Here is a 21,264-nt window from a genome sequence, read left to right on the forward strand (position 1 = left end):
AGACAGACTTAACTGTAAAAGCATAATTTAAAACACAGTGGGTACCAATGTTGGGACAGCGCAGGTTAAGCCACTGCCTGCAATGCAGCCATACCGTATGAACAGCACTTCACATCCATTCCAGCTCCTGGACAATGCTAGCAGTACAGAAAAGCCTAAGTATCTGCCCTTCCTTGGAAATCGGGAAAGCACCTGGAGTTCTAGGCCCCTGGCTTCAGCACTGCCAGTCTCGGCTGTTGCCAGCATTTGTGGAGTAAACCAGTGGATGCAGCACCTCTGCCTGTATCCCACTGCTCTACCTTTCAAATAAATTATCAAAAAAAAAAAGTGGAGATACATCATTTCTCTAATGTTAATTTTTAGTAACAATTTTCATCTTCACACATAAGAAACACATTCTTTCTCTAAGGTTAGACTTAGAGTAATAATTTTTGCATTTACACATAAACATACATTCACAAATCCCACACTTATTAATACCACTTTTACAGTTTAAGTATATTGTTCACTATCTGAAAAACTCCAAAAGCTATAGTGAGATGACCTATAGCGTAACAATACTAACACTACTGGAAACTGCTGCAATCATATCAAACTCTCAGGCATTTTCTCAGAAAAGTTTTTCAGAAAGGACTGAACAAAGCAGACTGGAGAATAATGTTACTCTGGTAAAGCCTGTGTCCACGAAACATTTCATGATACGGTGAAGAGTTTTGTGGGTTTTGTTTTTTTGAGATTTATTTTTATTTTTTATTAGAAAGTCAGATATACACAGAGGAGAGACAGAGAGAAAGATCTTCCATCTGATGATTCACTCCCCAAGTGAACTAAATGGCCAGTGCTGCACCAATCTGAAGCCAAGAGCCAGGAACTTCCTCCAGGTCTCTCACACGGGTGCAGGGTCCCAAGGCTTTGGGCCGTCCTTGACTGCTTTCCCAGGCCACAAACAGGGAGCTGGATGGGAAGCAGGGCTGCGAGGATTAGAACCCGTGCCTATATGGAATCCCCGCACGTTCAAGGCAAAGACTTTCACCACTAGGCCATGGTGCCGGGCCCAGTGAAGAGTTCTTTAACAAAACTTTTAGGCTTTCTAGAGACCTGAACTGAGATACAGAAGTCAAGAGAACTTGCGGAACTCTTTGCTGCAAAGGTTTCAGAGCCTATCTTCATAAAAGACAACTGAGCCTACCTAAGTTGCAGCACAAATGATCTCTTTACCAAAGCAAACATCAGCCGGGGGGTGATGGTGGCCTGGCAATGGACACACAGGTATCCAGTAGTGGAATGCCCAGGTTTAAATACCTGGCTCTACTGCCAACTGCAGCTCCCTGATGGAACACACCCTGGGAGGCAGTAGGTGATGGCTCGGGTGGTTGGTCCCTGTCACTTATGTGGCAAAACTGGACTGAGTTCCTGGCTCCCACTTCTGGACTGTTCCAGTCCTGACTGTTACAATTCTTAGAAGAATGAGACAGTGAATCTGAGCTTCGTCACTGCCTTTCTGCCTCTCAAATACATAATAAAGTAAGTGGTTTGCGTGTATGTAGGTATGTAAAGCTTAAAAAACATGATCCAATCCCACCTCAAATAAGTAGAGAACTGTCAGTGAATTAAAGCTCCACTACCAGAATCTACCACCCCTCGGCACACATACACACACAGACATAATTTCCACTCTGAGGCGAACACACAAGCAACATTATAAAATGGATGAATTTTAGGATAAATCACTAATTTCCTTGAGGCTATGAGAAGCCCAGATGAGGGTAACTGACAGTGTTATACAGAATCCTAAAGTGCATTATGTAAGACGTAGCTGAAAAGTAATTTGAGTCAAAAATGCACACAAGAAATACCTGAATGGTTGCTTCAAAACACCTTGACAAACAGATGATAGCTAAAACATGTACATTGCTGAGAAGCCTCATTCTGTGACAGTTTGCACCACAAACACATTAGAGTACTTCTGGGGAAAACAAAATGATCAGTATACCATCGCCTATTCAACTCTATTAGGAATGCAGCAAGGAAAGTAGTAATAATTCTAGTACAGCTAAGAACACAGGGAAAGCCTCATTTGCACTCAGTATTCCTTGGCAGGCTTAGACCCTGCAGTTCATCCTTCCATTATAGACCCTTGACGTCAATGGCTCTCAAAATACATGGTATGTTTCCTCAAAAGAAAAAATTAGGGTAGAAATATAACCATCTTCATCAACCTTGACAAACAAGAAATACAAGAGAAAATGTTTTCACAATGTCTTTTCAACTCTCAAAGTACAGCAGTTCTTGAACCCACTAAACCAGCTTTACACACACTAAATGAAGATTAAAGGCAGTACTTAAGAATATTGCTATGGTCAAATATTCTAATGATTCCAATAGTTCTTTAATTATGAGAGCTTGCGCCTGAGAACTTTGAAACGTTAATGTTCAGGGAAAAATCTTTTTGCGCCATCATAATGACCATGTTTTAATTAGTATCATTTTCCTACCATAAGCCAAGAGTTTGTTACAGAAATGTATCATAGTAAAACACACATTTTGATTCAACAAACTTATAGAATGCGCCCCAGCTGAAGACATATGCCTTAAAAATATTACAAATCAGCATATTCCATAGACGTCCCTAATGATTAAATATTTAACAAAAAAAAATCAAATTGCTTGAACATCTATTTAAGACAAAACTAGAAAGAGTAGTGATCAAACAGCCATATAATTCTCCAACTACACACTGAATACATTCTTGTACTGGAACATCCAGACAGCTATCTTAAAGAAAAACTCACTTCACATCTTATTGTAAAATAACAGCAAATTAAGAGCATCCATTTTTAAAAAACGTATCATTAGCAAATCCAGAATTGCCATGGACTAGGTCAACAGCAAAAAAATTTTCAAATCACACATTGAATAAAAAAATAATAAAATCTTCCACTTACTAAAGCAGGGAAACAATTCTGAAAAGGTACATGAAACAGAAATCATTTGCAAACTTTGAATTCTATAATTCAATACAAAGCAAACAGAAAAACAGTAACAAATGTGAAAAACACGTAAACAGATATTCAAATACCCAACAAGTGAAGCATTTCAATTTTACTTCAAAATTTAAAAAAAAAAAAAAATCAAAAGTTGTTTTTTCTTTTAAGCAATAAGTATACGATGGTGTCAGCAGGAATACACAGGTGGACGTCAATGGCCACCAAGTGGGGACCGGCAGGAACCCCAGTTGCTCCGCTCCTGACTCAGCTGCCTACCTAATACACTAGGAAAACAGCAGGGGAGTGCTCACATACTTGGTCTCCGCCTTCATGTGGGCAACTGAAATCAATTTCAAGGCTCCTGGCTTAAGTCCAGCCTGGAACACGCCAACTCTACACATCTTTCAAGTAAATAATTTTTTTTTAATGGGAGGGGGGTGGATATAAGCCTCTCTGACTCTTTTTCCATAAAACATGATCTTTCCAATATCTAAATAAATAAATACAGGGACCCAGCATGTTGGCCCAATGGCTAAATCCTCATCTTGCAAGTGCTGGGATCCCATATGGGTGTCAGTTCATGTGCCAACTGCCCATTCAGCTCCGAGCTTGTGGTCTGGGAAAGCAGTGGAGAATGGCCCAAAGCCCTGGGACCCGGCACTCACACAGGAACCCAAAAAAATTTCCTGGCTCCTGGGTTCAGAGTTGTGGCCATTTAAGGAGTGAACCAACACAGAAATGTCTTTCTGTTTCTCCTTCTCTTATTAAAATCTGATCTTCCTTTCCAGTTTAAAAAAAAAAAAAGAAAGAAAGAAAACCCAGTACGGTAGCCTAGTGGCTGAAGTAAGTCCTCACCTCACATCCACCAGGATCCCATATGGGCACCGGTTCTAATCCCGCAGCCCCACTTCCCATCCAGTTCCTTGCATGTGGCCTGGGAAAGCAGTCGAGGACTGCTTGGGACCCTGCACCCACATGGGAGACCCAGAAGAAGCTCCTGGCTTCAGATTGGCTCAACTCTGGCCATTGCGGCCACTTGGGGAGTGAACCAGAGGACAAAAGATCTTCCTCTCTGTTTATTTGACTTTCCAATAAAAATAAACAACAGAAAGCTAAGTATTTTTCTGTTTAAAAAATGTGTAACTTACAAATTAATAATACTTTACTTTTCAAGGAATTTACTTTACGCGGGCTGGTGCTATGGAGTAGTAAGTTCAGCTTCCACCTTAGGCACCCACATCTTATATGGGCATTGGTTTGAGTCTCAGCTGTTACACTTCAGATGCAGCTCCCTGCTATCATGCCTGAAAAAGCAGCAGAGGATGGCTCAAGTGCTTGGGTCCCTAAATCCACCTGGGAGACCTGGATGAAGCTCCTGGCTTAGGACTAAGCCAGCTCTGACGACTGCAGCCATCTGGAAGGTAATCAGTGGATGAAGGATCTCTGTGTCCCTCCTGCTCACTGTGGAAATCTGCCTTTTACATAAAACTAAATCTTCAAAAATAACTCACTTTATGGCACAATTAAACTTTACCTAAAAACAAACGCTTTCTCCTTATTCCAGGGAGTTTAAGAAACTCATTTAAAATTTAAATTTAATAAAACTGGAAATCGTTGAGTTCCTGTGCACTTCTTTCCAGAACAGCAAGCCTGTGCAAAATGCTTGGGGATTATTAAATCATCCACTTCACAATATACCCAATGTACTGACCTTGTAAGTTTGAAGCACTGAGTCTGCAGGGTTTTTTGGTTTGTTTTTGTTTTTCTGGTTTTTTGAATTTATTTATTTTCATTGGAAAGGCAGATATACAGAGCAAGAGATACACAGAGAAACAACCTCTGTCTCCTGGTTCACTCCCCAAGTAGCCACAATGGCCACAGCTCAGTCAATCTGAAGCCAGGAGCCAGAAGCCTCTTCCAGGTTTCCCACACGAGTGCAGGGTTGTAGGTTTTTTGTTTTAAAGAAATTTTTACTTTCCAATCACACAAACATTCTGAGATTGGCGTAACTGGATTGTCTTTTAGGCACTTCCTGCCCAAATATGGCTACATAAATGCTATACCACCTACAGCTCCACAGAGTAAGAGAACTAACACTTACCTTCTTGGCATCTGCAGAGGACCTCAAGCCTTCCGGCAGAGTGTGCACTAACGGTAGGACCGCAGCACTGACTCGCTGGAAATGGGAATCGGAAACCTGCTCCAGACGTGGGCGCTTGGACTCCAGTGGATCATGATCCACTGGGGATGGGCCTGGATGAAACTGCTCATATCCAGTTCTCCTTTCTTGAGGCCTAGTGCAAAGAAAAGAAACACTTGAAAATGCTTCAGTGCTAGACTTGAACTTCCTGCTAGCATCCCCGGGAGGCTCTGAAGTAAACACGTTATGCTTACTTTCAAGGAACCTTTGTGCCCCCATGTACACCCACTTCACAAAAAAACTAACTAGAGAGCTACTTAACTGAAAGGTTCTTACAGAGGTTGAATGATTTTTTTTTTAATCTAGAATTCAAAGACATAACAATTTCCACCTTCAAAAAAAATGGTAAGACAAAGAATATTCATAAAATGATATTTTTAAACTTGGTGCTGTTGAATTCAGAATAATGCAGACCAGAGATATTACCATTTTTCACTCAATAATAAAAGCACTCAACTGCTACTGTTCACAAGAAGATAAATGACTTGAATTCTGAGGTATCAGTAATAAGGTAGAAACCCAACACTTTGCAACACACCATCCTAACTTCGCAAACACGTATGGTAGTTCCCCCAAAAGTGTGTCCTGAAGGCCAGTGTCCTTTATTTCTTTGGATGATACACGGCATAATCTTGTTCACATGATCATTTCAAAGGCAGTCCACAAAGTTCAAAGTCTACAAACTCAACAGTTTTTACTCAGAAAACAGTTTTTACTCTTTATACCAAGACAGCAGTTTAGTGTGACTGCTAAGCTACAGCTCTGGGGGTCTGCCCTCCAAGTCAGGGTGCCTGGGTCAGAGTCCCAGAGATCTGCTCCAATTCCAGCTTCCAGGTAACACACACTCTGGGAGGCAGCAGAGGATGGCTCAAGCCACTCCTGTGCAAGACCTAGGTTACGTTACATGCTCTTAGCAGGCATTTGGGAGAGTGAAGCAGAGCACTTTCTAAACCAGATGAGAATATTCATTCTCTTACGCCTTCTAAATCAAATGAATAATTTTTTTAAAATACACAAAAACTGCCAGGGCCAGTTGCGTAGTGGGTTAAGCATCTGACCACAGCACGGGCACCCCATATGGGTGGCAGTTCCATTCCCAACTGCTCCAGTTCCAATCCAGCTGCTTGCTAACGTGCCAAGAAAGCAGTGAAAGATGGCCCATGTTCGTGAGTCCCCGCACCCACATGAAGACACGGAAGAAATCCAATCCTCAGGCCTGGCGCGATGGCCCAATGGCTAAATGCCTGCCTTGCATGATCCCATATGGGCGCTGGTTCATGTCCCAGCTGCTCTGGAGAGCAAGGAAAGAAGGCTCAAAACCTGGGGACCCCACAACCACGTGAGAGACCTGAAAGAGGAGCCTGGTTGCTGGCTTCGGATCGGCTCAGCTCTAGTCACTGCAGCCACTTGGGAGTGAACCAGTCAACACAAGATCTTTCTCTGTTCTTCTCTCCATAAATCTGCTTTTCCAATAAAAATCACTGAAGAAGAAGAAAAAGAAAAGGAAGAAAAAAAAAAAAAAGCTCAAGCCTCCTGGCTTCAAACCAGCCCAGCTCCAGTCTTTGGTGCCATTTGGGGAGTGAATCCGTAGACAGAAGATCTTTCTCTTCTCAACTGCCAACAAGGGCAACTGAAGAAAAGTCTGAAACACTTTTGGTAGAAATGTAGACTGCTATAGCCATTATGGAAAAACATACAGGTTTTTAAACAGATTAAAAATAGAATTACCACATGACCAGCAATCCCTCTTCTGGGCATACACCCAAAGGAAACGAAATCAATATCCCATAAAGGCATCCATAGCCCATGTTCATTGCAGCATTATTCACAAAAGCCAAGATAAGGAAATAGCCTCAATTTCTGTTGACAAAGGGTTATAGAAACTGTGAATGATTATACATATGTTATTTAGCTGTAAAAAAAAAAAAATGCAATCCTACTATCTGCCACAAAGTCATGGAGCCTGGAGGACATCATGCTAAATGAAATACATTAGACATAACAAATATTACATGATCTCACTGATATCTTGACATATAACATAACAAGAGGGCTGGTTTTGTGAACCAGTATAGTAAACCACCACTTCCCCATATCAGAACTCCAGTTCAAATCCCAATTCAGCTTCCAACTAAGGTGTCTGAGAAGGCAGAAGACACCTCAACTGTTCAGGCCCAAGTCATCTATGTGAGACACAAAGATGGATTGTATAGGTCTTTGGGGTCAGCCTGGCCCAGATCTGGCTGTTGCAGCTATCTGGAAAATGAGCTACAGGATGGAAGATGGTTCTCTGTCCCTCCTTTTCACTCTGTTGCTTTTTCAAATAAATAAATATGAGCGGAGAGAGAGAGACAGAGAAGGAAAGATGCAAATATATAAGCTATAACAAAAACACTTGATACCAGGGGCAGAGGAGAGAGGAGGGGGTGAAGTGTAGAAGGTAAGTAGGAAAGGAGACACAGATGAAAAGATGTACAGTTGGGGCCCGGCGGCGTGGCCTAGCAGCTAAAGTCCTCGCCTTGAACGCCCCGGGATCCCATATGGGCACCGGTTCTAATCCTGGCAGCTCCACTTCCCATCCAGCTCCCTGCTTGTGGCCTGGGAAAGCAGTCGAGGATGGCCCAAAGCTTTGGGACCCCGCAACCGCGTGGGAGACCCAGAAGAGTTTCCTGGTTCCCGGCTTCGGATCAGCGCACACCGGCCGTTGCGGCTCACTTGGGGAATGAATCATCGGACGGAAGATCTCTGTCTCTCCTCTCTGTATATCTGACTTTGCAATAAAAAAAAAAATCTTAAAAAAAAAAGCCTGGGGGCCAACCATGTCAGGCTGGGCCATACCACTAACATACATGAGATCTGGAGCTGGGAGCAGGAATGGTAGGAAAACTTCCTTGCTAGGCTGCAGCTCACACTGGTGAGCAGAACAGCTGGGGCTGGAGGCTGGGCTGCTGCACCCATGAGTATAGATGTGAGCCAGGTCTAGGGTTGGGCCGGATTGAGCAAGTTCACAGTATACACTGACATAAGCAAGAGCCAGAACAAGGCACAGAGCAGGGAGAGTTGAACTGTAACACCTGTCAGTTTACAAGGGGTCTGGGGATTAGCCAGGTGGAGCTAGGCTGCTGCACCCGCCAGCAAGAGCTCTTCTACAGAGTAAGATGGCTAAGCAATGTGGCAGCACGTGCCAGCAAGTATCGAGACAAGGGGTGGTCAAGCTCAGACTGGATTACAGCACCTACTTGTAAGACCCCAGGCTGAGAACAAGCCTGGCAGCGGAACTTTGGAACTCTCTTGCTGGGCCACTGCTTCCATTGGTAAGTGTGAGAGCTGAGACTGGGGGCAGGCCTGTCTGAGTGCAGGCCATAAGCATGTAACCATAACAGACTATCTGGCAAGTGGCAGGACTGGGTAGTAAGCTGGACTGCAGAACCCCTGGCAGATGCAAGATCCACGGCTGGCAGAACCCTGGTAGGGGAACTGTGGGCAACCCCCTACTGTGCTGCAGCTGCCACTGGTGATGAGAGCCAGGCCTGGGGTGAGGCGAAGCTGGTCTATGACACCATTCATCAGCACACATGTGGGCCAGATCCCGAGGGTCAGGCAGAGTCAAGCTGCAGCACCCATCGGTGTGTACGAGAGCCAGATGAGGTACAGGACAGACGGGGCTAGGTTGCAGTACATGTTACAATACACACAAAAACTGGGGCTGCGATGGGCCTGGTCGGAGTAATTAGGGGGTCACCCTGAAAGGCCACAGCACCCAATGTTGTGCATGAAGTCAGGATTTGTGGTAGGCAGAGTCTAAATTTATGATTTACATCTCTGGCTGCAAAGGAGAACACATGAGAAACTTTAGTCATTAAACCAATGCTTGGGCCTAATCCAAGAGATCGCTTCAGCCGCTCTGTCATGGGACTTCAGTATCTACAGTACGCTGAACTGCAGCCCAAGCTGAGACAAGAACACCAACAGTTTACAAAGCATGAACAAGGCCACAGAGTTGACAAGGATTAAATTCTATGTTGGCTGATTTCCCACTATATAGCATTAAATATGAAAAGATGCTTTAAGGTCTCGTTGACTATTATAACTACCCTAAAAGATCAACCAAATAAAAACAGGTCCACATACATAGAAGTTTCAACAGCCGCTCATAACTTCGTTAATAAAACAGTATAATCAAAAAATGGACACCATGCTGAAGTACACAGTTCACAGTTGCAATGCTGATGCTAAAATAAAAGAAACCTCGTTACCTGTCAGAACCTGGGTGAAACTCGGAAAGCAAGGAAGGCCGTCTGCGGAGCTGCTGCTGCTGCTGCAGGAGCTGTGACGCCTGGCTGACTTCAAGATGAGGCGAACGGTAGTCAGGGACTGCGAACTCCTAGCAACCAATCACCACAAGTTCATTACTAACCAAAAAGCCACCAGCGACAGGAATGCAAACCAAACACAAAGGCAGGGCAGCCACTAAGCATAGAAGGGAAACAACAATTCCGGACCTTCCCCAATTAAATCCTTCCCCACAAGCTAAAAGCACAAACATTTTAACACTACAGGATTTGAAATGACTCAACATTACATTTTTTTTATATAACATTGAGTCAACTTTTTTTTAATTTATTTACAAAATTACATTTCAAGTTCAATCTATATTTTATTACAATAACTACCTACATGTTTTACATAAGCAAAATTTCAAACTCAGTGGTTCATCAGGAGACCTTAACGAACATCCCAATTTCAATGATTAGGCTTTTTAAAAGGATCAGAGAAGCCATTTTAGTTAAGTTCATATTTACAAATGAAGAAACTGGAATCAGCCTGTTAGTGAAGAGAAACTGCTTTTCTATTATAACCAAATATTTTCTCTGTCTTGCTTTTGGCACAAGCTTATTTTAAAAACAAATCTAAAGTAATCACAGAATTAGTAAACGAGTCATGAATAAGAACCCCAGGTATAAACCCAAAAGTAGTAAAACATGTAACCATAGACAAAACGCTTGTCCAGGTTTTCACAGAACTGTTCAGAGCAGCTAACAGCCATCAATTAAGGAACAAACACAATGTGGCTGATCTATACTGCGGAGTATTATTCAGTCATTAAAATGAATAAAGTAATGGTACATGATAGAACCCAGAAGAACCCAGAAAACACTAAGTCACTAAAACACCAGATACTTTTCTAGATCACATAGCACTATTCCACTTATACACACTGTCTAGAACAGTAACTCCATAAGGACAGAAAATGGACTGGTAGCTGCCACAGAATGAAAAGAAGTGGAATTAACTGCTAGCAGGTATGCACTTCTGACTTGATGACAGATGTGTTCTGGAATTAATGGTGATGGTTGCATAATTCAATGCACATTAAAAAAGGCATTATAGGGCCTGGCGGCACGGCCTAGCGGCTTAAGTCCTCGCCTTGAACGCACCGGGATCCCATATGGGCACTGGTGCTGATCCCCGCAGCTCCACTTCCCATCCAGCTCCCTGCTTGTGGCCTGGGAAAGCAGTTGAGGACGGCCCAATGCATTGGGACACTGCACCCGCGTGGGAGACCCGGAGGAGGTTGCAGGTTCCCGGCTTCGGATCAGCGCACACCGGCCGTTGCGGCTCACTTGGGGAATGAATCATCAGACGGAAGATCTTCTCTGTCTCTCCTCCTCTCTGTATATCTGACTTTGTAATAAAAATAAATAAATCTTTAAAAAAAAAAAAAGAAGAAGAAGAATTATTCTGAGAGAGCAGAGTCAGAAAAAAAATTTGCTGGAATAGGATTTCGGGTTCCCTTCTTTCTTTGCCTGAATTCTTGCCTATGAACATGAATTGTTGTTTATCGCCAGCACTGTTGTTTATGATCATTCAATCGGCTAATCCTCCACTTGCAAGTTGGACCGTATGGGTCCGACTCCTGTCCAAATCCCTGTTTCTGGCTTGAGAAAGCAACAAAGGATGGCCCAAAATCTTGGGACCCTGTACTGGCATGGAAGACCTAGAGGCAGCTCCTGGCTCCCAGCTATGGATCAGCTCAGCTCCAGCTACTGTGACCATTTGGGCAGTGAACTAACAAATGGATGAGCTTTCTGTCTCTTCTTCTCTCTGAAGATACGTCTTTCCAATACAAACAAAAAAATCTTTAAAAAATTAAAAAAATAAATTTCCAGAGCTTACTCACATTTCCTCCAGTAAGAGTGGAGACAGTTCACTGGACATAAGGACACTGGGTGAATACCCAAGAAATAGAACTAAGCCTAGAATCAAGACTACTTTATACTTTAGATTCACATTAAGAATTCAGAAACCAATTCCCAGTTGTAGGCAACTGCCAAGGTTGTCTTGAATCTAGGCAAATGTTAACAATGCTGGGAGGAAAGCCACCAATAACTGGCAGGCCTTTCTGGGCCTCGTTAATGCCAAATCTGTGTTAACCATACCAGTGTGCCAGCAGCCACCTTTTCTTAAGATCTAGGGAAAAGGGCCTGGTGCAGTAGCCTAGTGACTAAAGTCCTCGCACCAGGATCCCATATGGGAGCACGGGTTCTAATCCCAGCAGCCCTGCTTTACATCCAGCTTTTATTTGTTTTCTAAGATTTATTTTATTTTTATTACAAAGTCAGATATACAGAGAGGAGGAGAGGAAGATCTTCCGTCCGATGATTCACTCCCCAAATGACCACAATGGCCAGTGCTGCGCCAATCCAAAGCCAGGAGCCAGGAACTTGTTCTAGGTCTCCCACGCGGGTGCAGGGTCCCAAGGCTTTGGGCCGTCCTTGACTGCTTTCCAAGGCCACAAGCAGGAAGCTGGATGGGAAGCAGGGCTGCTGGGATTAGAACCGGCGCCCATATGGGATCCCGGCGCATTCAAGGTGAGGACTTAAGCCGCTAGGCCACGCCACCGGACCCCCCATCCAGCTTTCTGCTTGTGCCCTGGGAAAGTAGTCAAGGACAGTGCAAAGCTTTGGGACCCTGCACCCACATGGGAGACTCAGGGAGGTTCTAGGCTCCTGGCTTTGGATCGGCACGTCTCCAGCCATTGTGGCCGGCCACTCAGCAGATGGAAGATCTTCCTCTTGTTTCTGCTCCTGTCTGTGTATCTGACTTTCCAATAATAAATAAATACAACTTTAAAAAAAAAATGAATCTGGGGGAAGGGCTTGGTGCAGTAACCTTGTGGCTAAAGTCCTCACCTTGAATGTGCCAATTTCCGATATGGGTGCAGGTTCTAATTCCAGCAGCCCTGCTTCCCATTCAGCGTCCTGCTTAAGATGTGGGAAAGCAGTCGAGGATGGCCCAAAGCTTTGGGACCCTGCATCCACGTGGGAGACCCAGAAAAAGCTCCTGGCTCTAGATCGGCGCAGCTCCAGATGTTGTGGCTCACTTGGGGAGTGAATCATCGAACAGAAGATCTTCCTCTCTATCTCTCCTCCTCTCTTTATATCTGACTTTCCATTAAAAATCAATCAATCAATCAATCAATAACAAGAAGAGAGGGGGAAAAAAAAGAAAACTGAAGAAAAGAGTACACAGATCAATCGACCTGGGGGGAAGGGGTAGAGTGCCTGCCACCGTGGGTACACACCAGCCAGGGCTATCATGTGCCATGGTCTCTGCCACAAGTGTACTGGTGCAGGTGGGGGGTGCTTGGGTGTGTACATTGCCAGGGTTCGGGGACTGGGAACAGGTCCAAATGCAAGCCACTGCAGGCTTGTTTGACACATGCAAAATGATTTCTAGGGCCCGGAGGCGTGGCCTAGCGGCTTAAGTCCTCTCCTTGAACGCACCGGGATCCCATATGGGCGCCGGTTCCGATCCCGGCTGCTCCACTTCCCATCCAACTCCCTGCTTGTGGCCTGGGAAAGCAGTCGAGGACAGCCCAAAGCTTTGGGACCCTGCACCCGCGTGGGAGACCCGGAAGAGGTTCCTGGTTCCCGGCTTCGGATCGGTGCGCATCGGCCCGTTGCGGCTCACTTGGGGAGTGAATCATCGGACGGAAGATCTTCTTCTCTGTCTCTCCTCTTCTCTGTATATCTGACTTTGTAATAAAATAAATAAATCTTTTTAAAAAAATGATTTCTAGAGGCTTCCACGGACTGGGTACTGCAAGGAGCAGAAAAACATCAGCCCCTCCCTTCACTCCCCTGATCACAATGGGGAGGGGCAGGGTCTTTTCCTTAACCCACCTTCTCCCCAATCCCTTCCCACTCCACCCAGAGACCTGAATGGATCTCCAATCACCTCACTTATGTAACAAACATTTAAAAATAAATAAATTTAAAAATCTATAAACATGCTTCAAGGAGCTGAGTACTAGGGCATAGATGGGTGAGTCATACCCACGTCCCAAATCCTGGCTGTTCCACTCTGATTCAGCTCCCTGCTACCGTATGTGAGAAGACACCAAGCTAGGCCAGGTACTGGGGTCCCTCCCATGTGGTAGACATAGCCTCCAGTACGCAGTTCCTGGCCCCCGTCTGGCCGAGCCCAAGTGTTGAGGCCATTTGAGAAGGGAAGCAAGGGAAGGAGGATAATTAGCTCTTTCTCTCCTTCCTGCCATCCCCCTTACCCCTGCACCCCTCACCCTGCCACTCACATGAATCTTGACAAAAAGTTTTACTGAAATTGATTCTAGGACGAGAGAAAGCATAACTCTTAAGGAAAACTGAGTTTATAATTTAAATTTTTCCCCCAAAGAAAGTTCTAGACTTAGAAGCTTCTTTTAACACCTAAGAAAGAAAAAAATGTATAAATTCTTTAAGAAAATACAGGCAAGGGCCAGTCTTTTCATACGGCAGGCTCGGGAGGCCTCTGTAATATCAGCATCCAATATCAGAGTGCAAGTTTGAATCCTCCACTTCCAATCCAGCTTCCTGCTTGTGTGCCTGGGAAGAAAGTGGAAAAGGGCCCAAGTCTCTAGGTACCTATCATACGGGCGAAGACCTGGCGGGAGATACTACCCCTGGCTACAGCCTGGTCCAGACCTAGCTATTGAGTCTATCTGGGAAGTGAGCCAAGAGTCTGAAGGGCTCTCTCCTCTCAATCTGGCATTCAAATAAATCCTTTTAAAAATTGCAACTAGAGGAAACATCTTCTAATGCTCAACCCTCAACTCAACGTAATATTAAGACTCTAAAACAGACTGTGGACCTGAAAGTAAATATGAAATTATAAAACTTTAAGAAAACATAGAAGATCTTAGTAATCTTGAGTTTCGCAGAACTTCTTACATAAAACAAAGCACAAAAAGACAAAAATAGTTGGATTTGATAAAGTTAAATATAACCTTCAAAGGTTAAACTGATTCCCTGCATGGAACATAGAATGCCCACGCATTCAGTAACCATGACCACACTTTCAAAGATTTTGCCAATAAATATGCTCTCTTATACTCCAGGATAACTATTTCACATTTTCCTTTCTTCTTTTTCTACAAATCTCATACCAATAGCGTCCACTTTAACCTGATCATTCCACTTTGTATTTCACCCAAAACGAAAAAAAAAAAAAAAATCATACAAACTCTCTTTCGCCTTCCTATCAAGAGATTTTTCAAGAAGGGCGAGGCCTTTATCCTCGCCACCACTCAAGGGAGGCAGAGTTAGCTGGTCCGCTGAAAATTCAACCCGAATTTGTAAAACAGAGAACCCCTAGGTAACTGATAGTCATCCAATTATCAGCAGCTATAATCAAATGCAGGAACATGAGCAACCTCTGAAAACTGGCAGAAGGTGATATTTTAACAGAAAATTCCTAACTTCTGGACCCCTATCTTCCAGAATTATTGCATTGTAACATAAAAAAAAGTATGTTTGGTCTCTGGTCAATAAGTACATTATACAGGAAAAGCAAAGCAAAGCGCAAGCTACATGTACACAGCATACAGAGCTTACCTGCTGGTGGCGGGTGCTGGGAAAGGTGTACTGGACAGAGTGGGGAGGATAGCGACTTTGTTCTGTGCTGAATGCTCCTTGGTTGGGAGGATAACCTGAACTTGACATTATCAGTAAAGACGTCCTCACTGGGCTGTGAGATCAAATCCAACAACCAACCATGTTTCTAGGAAACAACCTGCACAAAATAGGAAAATATACTCATAAGAATTAAAATGCCAAGTGCACTTCTAATAAATATAACTATTGCTATCCCATCTAAATAAAACCAGAATTATCTGTAAAAGCTTTCTTTCATGTTTTAGTATAAATTACTAAAATTTGAAAAACATTTAATGGCTCTTTTCCTTTACACTTAAAATGACAAATATAATTAGCAATATAGAGTGAAAACATATTCCGCCACACTAGTTTCAATTGCTAAACATCAACTATCACCTGAATGTCCAGAAATAAATAACCTTTAAATTTTCCACTGTGGGACAAGCTTGCCTGGCCCAGGTCCATGGGCCCGCCTGCACAGTTGGTACCGGGTCCATGAGCCCTGGCTGTGGGGGTCTGACTGGGCCTGCGTCACCTCGCCCGGGTCCTCAGGTTCGCCTTCGAGAACTGGTCCTCCTTAGTGGAAAAGATGGAGCAGTGGACGGCAGGCCCTGATGCACATGGAGGATATGGCAGCCCACTGGGGCCTGCAGAGGACATCTGGTACAGGGTCTCTAGGCCACTGTACACTGGCAGAGGAAGGAGAGCAGAACAAACGACAAGTATCCCAGCCAAACGACAGCAAAAATCTTGAATGGAGACTGTAAGAGCAACTGTGTCAGCCAATGGACATTGGAGAGGTTTCCTCCTTCTTGGATCAGAGAGACTGAGAGCATTTCAGAATTACTGAAATCACATAGGCAGAACCCTCAGCGTGTGCCGCATCAGGACCCCAGCTTGATATCAGGTTGCTGTTCCCCAGCCCCGGGCACTGTGTGGTTGGCAGGTTGGGTATGGCTCCTCCCCTTATCTCTCCCTTTCCCCCAGAAACTAGAGGAAAGAAAGAAAGTTTGGAAATAATGATCACACCCACTTTTCCCAAACCCTCAATCTTTCCCACCCTGATCAACTATGCAAACATCATCAAAAATAAAATTTCAACAAATTTTTAAGTTTTTGTTTTTAATTGGAAAGTCAGATATACAGAGAGGAGGACAGACAGGAAGGAAGATCTTCCATCGCCGATTCACTCCCCAAGTGGCTACAACGGCCAGAGATAAGCTCATTCGAAACCAGGAGTCTCTTCCGGGTCTCCCATGCGGTTGCAGATTCCCAAAGCATTGGGCCGTCCTTGACTGCTTTCCCAGGCCACAAGCAGGGAGCTGGATGGGAAGCAGGGCTGTCAGGATTAGAACTGGCACCCATATGGGATCCCGGTACATACAAGGTGAGGACTTTAACCGCTAGGCTACTGCGCCAGGCCCATAAATAAATAAATGTTAAATTGTGGAGGCCAGCAGGTGAGTGGCTGCCCTCACGGCACACAGGCCCATCCATGCTTGTGTGGACCTGAGGAATGGTGCCGACGGGGATGTGGGGTGACCTGGGGCCTCATGTCCAGGAAGGCAGAGTGAGCCTGGAGATTTCCCAATGTGTGTGGTCCATGGATTGATCAGCGAAGGGGAAAGGAGCTGTGTGGGGGAGATGAGCACTGAGGGAATATGTGGCAGGCAAGGAGTGACTTCTGAGGGCCTCTAGGCCACTGTACTTGCAGGTAAGTGAGGGGTCGAGACTGAGCAGCTTGGAGGGTAGAAGACACAACACAGGACTCTTACCGATCAGACAGATACCCCAGACCACTTAGGAGATCTCGCCCAACCACCATTCACTGGCACACTAAATCTAGAGCTTGATAGGTTGCGCCATGACACTAATCAGCACACCAGAGAACCAGGTCCAGTGGCAAATTCTGCAGGGGATATGTGGGCTCCTTGTGAAACTCCAATTTCTGATGGGGAAAGCTGAGTTAGGCATGACCAAGGAACCCTCTGCCATTCATAGGTACTAGGCTGGGAACAGGCCAGGAAGGTCCAGGCTACAGCACCCAAGAAACGAATGTGCGGCAGGCCAAGTAGCATTCACCAGCTCATATAAAGGCCAGGAAGGAGTGGGAAGACAGCCAGGAAAGGACCTCGTACTTGCCAGCACATGTCAGAACTGGGTCTGGGAGTGGACCTGGTAGAGGAACTTGGGGAACTCCCCTGGTGGTCGTAGCTCCCACTGGTGAGCCTATAATTCAAGCCTGGGTGCTGATCAGGCTGGGCAAGGTAGTTTCACTCACTGGCAAGTGTGTGGGTTGGCTCTGGAAAGGCGCAGATCAGGCAGGGCCACACCAACCTTAACTGTATGGCATGTGCAGGAGCCAAGCTGGAGTGCAGGTCATGCTGGGCTACACTATCACACCTACCAGTTCGTTTGAGTCAGGGATGGGAGCAGTCTGGGCAGGACTAAACTGCAGCACCTGCCATTGAGAGTTGAGACGGGAAGGGGTGGAGGGATGGAGGGATGGGCTGCGTCAGGTCAGGCTGCAGCAAAAGGTCAAGACAAGGGGTAGGCAATGCTGAGCTGCATCAGATCAGCTACTGACACGTCAAAGATCTGTGGCTGGGAACAGCCTTGGTTGGGGAGCTAACGGCATGCCCCAGCTGGGTTATGGTTCCCAATACTGAGCACAAGAGCTGGAATGGGGGCAGCGTTCTGGGCCGGACATGATTGCAGTATCCCTCAACATGGGTGCAGACTGGATCTGGGGTGCACAAACTAGGCTAAACTCCAGCACCCACTGGTGCCCATGAGAACCAGGGTAGGTATGAAGGACAAGCTGGGCTAGGTCTTGGCACCCGTTGAATCACAAGAGAGCTGTATCTGGGTGTGGACCAGGTGTGACTGGGCTATAATACCCAACAGTAAGAACTGGAACAGGTGTGTGGCGGTTGGGCAAGGCCACTGTTCCTGCCAGGACAGGAAGTGGACTAAGTCAGGCTGGATCAAAGACCCACCAATGTGTGTGAGATCTGCCACTGGGAGGAGGCCAGAAATCCAACCAAGGGGAAAACTGTAGGATCTGTGGTATGACTGTGGAGTGCATGTGTCATAACCGAACCTCCTCAGTGACTGACGGCGCAGTCCACAGCATGCCCAGATATACATGGAGGAAATGGCAGTTCAGTGGGGCCTGCAAAGGACGTTTGGTACCAAAGCAAAGGAAGGTGAGCAGAACAAATCGCTCGACTGCCCCAGCCAAGTGTTGACAGCAAAGATTAGAGGGAATGGAGACTCTGGGGCGGACTGTGTCAGCAGATGAATCGTGGAAGGTTCTCCTCATCCTTGGGTGGCAAGATCAACAGCATTTCAGAACTATCCAAACCTCTCAAGCGGAATCCTCACAGCAGGCCCCACATCAGGGACCCTGGTACAGAATCGGGTAGCTGTTCCCCATCCCGGGTACTAGGGCAGCAGGGAGACTGGTTGTGGCTTCTCTCCTAATTTTCCCCCTCTCCCTACATAGAGGAAGAGCAGGAAGATTTAGAAACAATGGTCTCACCCACCCTCCCCTATTCCTCCATCCTTCCCACCCTGGTCAACTATGTAAACATCATCAAAACTAAAAAAATAAAATAATAAAATAGGGCCCAGCACAACAGCCTAGTGGTTAAAGTCCTCATCTTGCATCCACCAGAATCCAATACAGGTGCCAGTGGGTATCCTGGCTGCTCCACTTCCATTCCAACTCCCTGCTTACGACCTAGGAAAGCAGTCAAGGACAGCGCAAAGCCTTGGGACCCCACACCCATGTGGGAGACCCGGAAGAAGCTCCTGGCTCCTATATGTTGGCAGTAAAAAACTGGGCAAACAGAAACACTAAGGTGGACTATGTCAACCAGTGGATTCTGCAGCAACTTCATTGTGCTTGGAGTGGCGAGACTGGCAGCAATTCATAACTTCTGAACTATCAAAACCACTTAAGCAAGACCCTCGGACCATGCCCCATATCAGGGACCTGGGATCGGTGGGAGACTGGGTGGGGCCCCTTTACCCCAGATGCAGGAAAAAAATCAATGTGGAAATAATAGTCTTACCCACTTTCCTGTAGCCTCTGAACCCTTTTTGCCCTAATTAACTATGTAAAGATTGTCAAAAATAAAGAAAAAAAATTAAAAAAAAAAAAACTTCCTGGCTCCTGGCTTCAGATTAGCTCAGCTCCAATCACTACAGCCACTTGGGGAGTGAACCACGGATAGGGGATCTGTCTGTCTCTCCTCCTGTCTATCTACCTTTCCAATAAAAATAAATAAAACTTTGAGAAGAATTTAGATTGTACAGATGAATGTTGTGATGCGGCAGGTTACGTGGCTGTTTGCAAAGCCCACATCCCATATCAGAGTACAAGTTAGAGTCCTGTCTGCTCCACTTCCAGTGAGGACCAGGATGAAGTTTCTACCTTCTGATTTTGGCCTAGTCCAGAACTGGCTATTATGGTTATTTGGGATACACACACACACACATATACCCTCTCACACTTCCCTCTTTCATTATCACTCTCCCTTTCAGACCAGGGATGGTCTCCCAATGAAACGGTTGAAACTATCTGGACAATAAGATGCTGGACTCTAAGCATGGTACATGCTTGCAATGACGGAATCATGACTGGATATGAACTGTACTACTGCAACAAAGTGGAGGAATCCAACATGGGGGGAGGGCATGGGGGAATGCCAGAGCCTATGAAACCATGTCATAAAGCGCAATTTTAAAGAAAGTATTGTAAACAAAAAAGAGAGAGAAAAAAGAAGGAAGGAAGGGAGAGAGGGGGAGAGGAGGAGAGGAGGAGAGGAGGGAGGGAGGACAAGAAAGCAATAAAGAAAAGAAGAAAGAAAAAAAGAAGAAAGCCAACTGTGGGCCACCATGTGGTGCACTGGGTTAGGGTGCAGCCCGCAACACCAGTATATCATACTGGCATGTCAGTTTGAGTTTTAGCTGCTTGGTTTCTGATCCAGCTCCCTGCTAAAACACCTTGGGAAAGCAGTGGAACTTGACCAAAGCGAGCTCTTAGGCTCCTGACACTCACTCGGGAGGGAGAAGTAAGAGACGCTCCAGGCTCCTGGCTTCATGGGGAATGAACCAGGGGATGGAAGGACTAGATCTCTTTCTCTGTCTCCACCATTCAAGTAAATAAAATCTCTTTGTAAAAGCCAATTAAAAAAAGAACTTAAGGCCAGTGCTGCAACACAGTGATGCAAGCTCTCAGCTGCAATACTAGCATCCCACACCTGAGTGCCAGCTTGAGTGCCTGCTACTCCACTTTTGGTGTAGGTTGCGGTTAATGCATCTGGGAAGGCAATGGAAAACGTCCCCAGCACCTGCGCTCCAACTGCGCGCTTGGCAGGATAGAGACAGGAGTTCCTGCTTCTGGCCTGGCCTAGCCTTGACTCTGCCTTTCAAATACATTAAGTTTTTTTTTTAACAAAGGTAATTGGTTCATAATGACGGATGCTGATATACTGTAACCAGGGCTCAAAACTAAAAATTGAAAATTAGGGCCTGGAGTGGTGGCCTAGCAGCTAAAGTCCTCACCTTGCATGCGCCAGGATCCCATATGGGTGTTGGTTTGTGTTCTGGGGGCTCCACTTTCCTTCCAGCTCCCTGCTTGTAGCCTGGGAAAGCAGTCGAGGATGGCCCAAAGCCTTGGGACCCTGTACCCATGTGGGAGACCCGGAAGAGTTCCTGGCTCCTGGCTTCGGATTGGCTCAGCTCCAGCCATTGCAATCACTTGGAGTGTGAATCAGCAAATGGAAGATCTTCCTTTCTGTCTCTCATCCTCTATATATCTGACTTTCCAATAAAAATAAATAAGTCTTTTAAAAAAATTGAAAATTACAAAAATACTTGACTATGTATAAGGTAAGCATTTTTGCAGAGGAAATATTGCATTTATTGAATAATTCTGCCCCGAAGTGACTGCGTAAGACAGCATTGGGATGAGAATACTAACAAGTCAAGGAAAAGAATACCCATTGTTTGTGAAAACCAAAATCCTGCGTAAGTTTGACTGTTTTCCTGTGTTTAAAAACTTCTGGAGGAACTGGTGGTGAAATTAACAAGCATAGAGGCCGGCACAGTGGTGTAGGCTTCCATCTTTGAC

The 21,264-nt window shown here is 45.3% G+C and overlaps 1 protein-coding gene across 20 annotated transcripts in view; it reads right to left on the reverse strand.

The window, feature by feature from the left end:
* Positions 1 to 21,264, reverse strand: part of NCOR1 (nuclear receptor corepressor 1) — a 147,088-nt gene that overhangs the window by 100,802 nt on the left and 25,022 nt on the right. For all 20 annotated transcript variants that reach the window (XM_058676510.1, XM_058676523.1, XM_058676527.1 and 17 more), the window contains exons 2-4: positions 15,081 to 15,258; positions 9,444 to 9,571; positions 5,089 to 5,281 (exon numbers count right to left, since the gene is read on the reverse strand). In XM_058676510.1, the coding sequence (XP_058532493.1) occupies positions 5,089 to 5,281; positions 9,444 to 9,571; positions 15,081 to 15,188 (429 nt within the window). In that variant the 5' untranslated portion in view covers positions 15,189 to 15,258. The remainder of the gene's footprint in view (positions 1 to 5,088; positions 5,282 to 9,443; positions 9,572 to 15,080; positions 15,259 to 21,264) is intronic.

This window comes from Ochotona princeps, chromosome 17 (assembly GCF_030435755.1).
Source record: "Ochotona princeps isolate mOchPri1 chromosome 17, mOchPri1.hap1, whole genome shotgun sequence".
NCBI classification, from domain to species: domain Eukaryota; kingdom Metazoa; phylum Chordata; class Mammalia; order Lagomorpha; family Ochotonidae; genus Ochotona; species Ochotona princeps.